Source organism: Myotis davidii, unplaced genomic scaffold, assembly GCF_000327345.1.
Source record: "Myotis davidii unplaced genomic scaffold, ASM32734v1 scaffold135, whole genome shotgun sequence".
Classification (NCBI taxonomy): Eukaryota; Metazoa; Chordata; class Mammalia; order Chiroptera; family Vespertilionidae; genus Myotis; species Myotis davidii.
The window spans coordinates 7,825,321-7,829,551 of NW_006289813.1; the positions used below are offsets into that span (position 1 = coordinate 7,825,321).

Consider the following 4,231-nt stretch of genomic DNA (forward strand, 5'->3'; position numbering starts at 1 on the left):
CTGGACATTGTATATAAATGGAATCATGCAACACGTGACTTTTTGTGTCTTTTTTTCATTTAGCATGTTTTTGAAGTTTGTCCACCTTGTAACATGTAACAGTATTTAATTCCTTCTTATTATATATATACACATATATATATACATACATACATATACACACACACACACACACACACACATACACACGCACATATCCATCCATCCATCCTTGGGTGAGGATTGTTTTTTTTAAGTGTGATCATGCTGCACACAGTTGCTTCTGACTTGCTTTGTCTGGTGGGCTATATGCCCAGTACCCCGAGCAGCCCTGCTTTTTGCTGTCATAAACATCACTATGTCTGCCTCTCTCACTTTTTGGGTTGTTCACTGTGGACAAATTCCTCGGCTCAGCACTGTTTTCACACATTTGGCAAGTGGCCCCAATCAGCCTGCCCAGCGTGGATTATTGTCACATTCATCTGACGAGTACAAGTTCAGAATCTCACCAGTGTTTGCATTTGGGATTTTATGCTGTAGTGGAGCTCTGTCTTCATGCATTAATTGGTTATTTGTATTTATTCTTTAATAAGTTTCATTTTCTTGCACTTGGCCAGTTTCTCTACTGTTTGTAATAGTTTCATTGTGTCACTTCTGATCCTTTCATTATATTGCAATAATTTCCCCGGTTTATAATTTGTCTTTTAACTTTGCTTATGACTGAAGTGGCCTTTTCTACTTTAAGGTTACAGAATAACTAATATATTCCATCGTACGACCTTTATGGTTTTAATTTTCTCATTTAAATCTTCAAACCAACTAGAATTAAATTTGTTCACATGATTGGAGGGCGCACTCCACCTCCGAGAGGCCTCTGCTGTGCTGTCCATTTCCTGCTCCTGCCCCCAGCAGCTCTGACATCACCGGTGCTTCCTTATAAAATTCTTGTTTTATGAGGTATCACCTCACACCTGTCAGATGGCTACCATCAAAAAATCAACAAAGGACAAGTGTTGGCAAGGATGTGGAGAAAAGTACACTGTGGTGGGAATGCAGACTGATGCAGCCACTATGGAAAACAGTATGGAGTTTCCTCAAAAAACTAAATGTGGAACTGCCATTTGACTCCGTGATCCCACTTCTAGGAATATATTCTAAGAAACCTGAAAACACCAATCAGAAAGAATGTATGTACCCTTATGCTCATAGCAGTATAATTTACAATAGCTAAAGTCTGGAAACAGCCCAAGCGTCCATCAGTAGATGAGTGGGGAGGGAGCGGGGGGAAAGCTGTGGTACATTTATACCACGGAATACTATGCAGCAGTCAAAAAGAAGAATCTCTTACCCTTTGAGACAGCGTGGAGGGACCTGGAGAGTATCATGCTAAGTAAAATAAGACAGTCAGAGAAAGACAAGCATCACATGATCTCATTCATATTGGAATCTAAGTAACAAACTGATGAACAGAGTGAATCCAGAGACATGGAAGCATGAAACAGAGTGAAGAATCTAGGAGGGTAGGTGGGAGGGAGGTAATCAACCAAAGACATTGTATGAATACATGCATAACCCATGGACACAGACAGTGGGGAGGTGAGGGCCTGGGGTGAGGGGTGGGAGTGGGGTGGAGGGGATCAATGGGGGAGGGGTCAGGGAAGGGGACATATGTAATACTTTCAACAATAAAGATGTTAAAAATTAACAAATAATAAAATAGAATTCTTGCCTTGATATTTTTCTCCATGACTTTCCCCACAAAGAATGTCCAATGATCTCTCTCCTCTGCCTGTACAGCTGGGAGCACTGAATCCAATCCTTGTGGTCATGGTGCAGCCTGATCCCACTGTTTTTAATAACAGACCTCTCTTCTTGGGCACCTAACAGCCAGAGGTCCCTGGCATTGCTCTCCAGTGAGAACTGTGAATGAGGAAGAAGCATTTCCCTCTGACATGTTCAGTCTGAACCACGAGATAGTGCCATGAAATCTGTCTCTAAAATGAAAACCTGGACCTCATGACACTGTCAGGTGCAGGCAGGGCTGCCGCCGGCCCCTCTGTCACTCCCAGGCAGCCCCCGGTGTCCAAGCACCACCAGCCTGAAGACTATTTCCTGGGTATGTTTAGCGTAGTAAGAAGTTTCAACACTGAGAGTTCTGGATCTATTTTTCCATGATCTCAATTTCCAGTTCCAAGCAATGAAAATAGTTGTAAATTGGAGCCTTCATTGTGGCCCTCACTGTGATGTAGCTACTCACGTGTTCGAGTGAGACGCCGTGTGTGCATCAGGAGAAGGAGTTGGAACGCGCGGGCCAGCCCCCGGGGTGGCACCTGACGCCTCCTTCCTCCACAGTCTTGGAGCTGGACTCCTTCACACGTGTGAAAGTAAAATCTTCTTTTCCCACGTAGATCAAAGCATGGTTTGAAAGAGAGCACGAGACGTGGCCAAGCCCTTTGGAGCTGCTCCCTGTTGAGAACGTGAAGCTGCTGCAGCCGGAGCTGCGGGTCAGGCACCCCAGGTCAACGGTGGGTGCAGCCCAGCCCTCGCTCCGGGACCCCAGAGTAAGTGCCCAGCTTGTGCTGATGGTTGATTCCTTGGGCTCCAGCAGTGCCGTCAGGAAGGACGACAGCTGAAGGAAGAGAACAACTCAGGCACAGAGGACACGGTGCAGGACGCGGGGGGGAATCTGAGCGCCACAGCCGGCCAGGAGTGGACGGAGGGAGGGCTGGCCCAGCGGGCCCGCCACTCCCAGTTCTGCCTAGCGGTAAGAGACCCAGCGGAGTTCTCCGGGACCCACGTGTGCTGCCCTCCTCCTTTGCTCCTCGGACATTTAGTGAGTGCTGCCCCCTGCTGGTCTGGGTGGGCGGGGCGTTGGGACAGCTGGCCAGCACTCCTGTCAGACCACGCCCCTGGTTCCCAGGAGACCTGTGAAGAGTTCATTCATTGTTCTGAACACATGGGCCAAATGGGCATGTGGACTTTTTTGCTTGTTTACCAGCTGTTATAAAAGTACACTTACTGCCAAGGTCCCCAAAATAATCGCCACAGTACAGCACGCGCTGTGACCTCACAGCACCCTAGAATTGCCTGGCCACTGGGGACCCTGGGACTACAGCCCTCAGGAGCACCGCCCCTCTTGACAGAATTCGAGGAGTCTGGAGGCCAGCACAGGGCAGGGCAGAGGCAGGCGATCTCTGCCTGCTGTCATGCCTCTCGGGGCCCCCGCACCAGGCGGAGATGTGGAATAGCTGATTTCGCAGACATCCCCTGGTCCTGGGACACCGTCACGGTGCCCTGGGGGCTGTGGAGGACTTGTGTGAGCCCTCTGGGTGAGTCCAGATGGCAGCTGCCCCCATGGGCAGAGGGATGTTCCTCTCACTCTGGCTGCCTGTCTCACCCTGCTCCGCGATGTGGGTGCGTGGATGGCAGAACAACATTGGGTGGGGCCTGCAGAGCCATTGGGCTGTGCGAGTCCATCACTGCACTGACCTGCACCCCCTTTGCTGCACAGGTGAACAGGGGGATGCTGCACGGTGGTGAGTGCCTGCAACCTCTGGGCCCAGAGCTGGTGGCCGAGTGTCTGAAGAGCTGTCCCCAGGATGCCAGGGGGGTGTCGGCGAGCGTGGCGGTGCTGGGCCTGGGCAGCCAGCAGGCGCTGCAGCAGTGGCACGCCTTGTGGCTGCAGTGCCAGCAGATGCACCTCTGCTCCCAAGAAGCCCTTTCTGAGGCTCTCCCAGGCCCTGGTGCACCCCTTCCAGACCTGGGGCCCTTGAAGCATGAGCTCATCCAAGGGGCTGAGATAAGGCTCTGCGAGCCATCCTGGACCCCCCTCACGGACCCTCAGGGCTACGCTGGGGAGTGGGCACAACTGCTGTCCAGCCTCCCTGGACAGGTCACTTTCTGCGGGCAGGACGGTGAGCGCCTGGACTCAGGTGTACATACCCCAGACGACAGTTCCACCTGCTCCTCTGCGCCCATCCAGATGCCCATCATCCACCACAGGAAACAGCCCCTGAAGAAAATGATGAAGAAAACACTCACCTCGGAGATGCCACAGCTTGACAGTAGCCCCAGGGACTCCCACTGGCCAGCCCACACTGGGGGCTTCATCAAAGGCCTGGAGGTGGCCAGCATGGTGGCCTCAGAGAAGAAGTCCCCCCTGAGGCCACATGCCAAAAGCCCTCTGGTCACTCGGAACCGGAGCCTATCCTCTCCCTCCAGGATCCACGCCTCCGAGGAGGACAGGAGGAGG

At 51.6% G+C, this 4,231-nt stretch overlaps 1 protein-coding gene across 1 annotated transcript in view; it reads left to right on the plus strand.

The window, feature by feature from the left end:
* PLEKHG4B (pleckstrin homology and RhoGEF domain containing G4B) overlaps window positions 1-4,231 on the plus strand; it is a 44,377-nt gene that overhangs the window by 25,337 nt on the left and 14,809 nt on the right. Inside the window, 3 exon segments of the mRNA XM_015563083.1 lie at window positions 2,388-2,504; window positions 2,585-2,743; window positions 3,491-4,231. The exon segment at window positions 3,491-4,231 is cut by the window's right edge and continues 4 nt beyond it. Coding sequence (XP_015418569.1) covers window positions 2,388-2,504; window positions 2,585-2,743; window positions 3,491-4,231 — 1,017 coding nt within the window.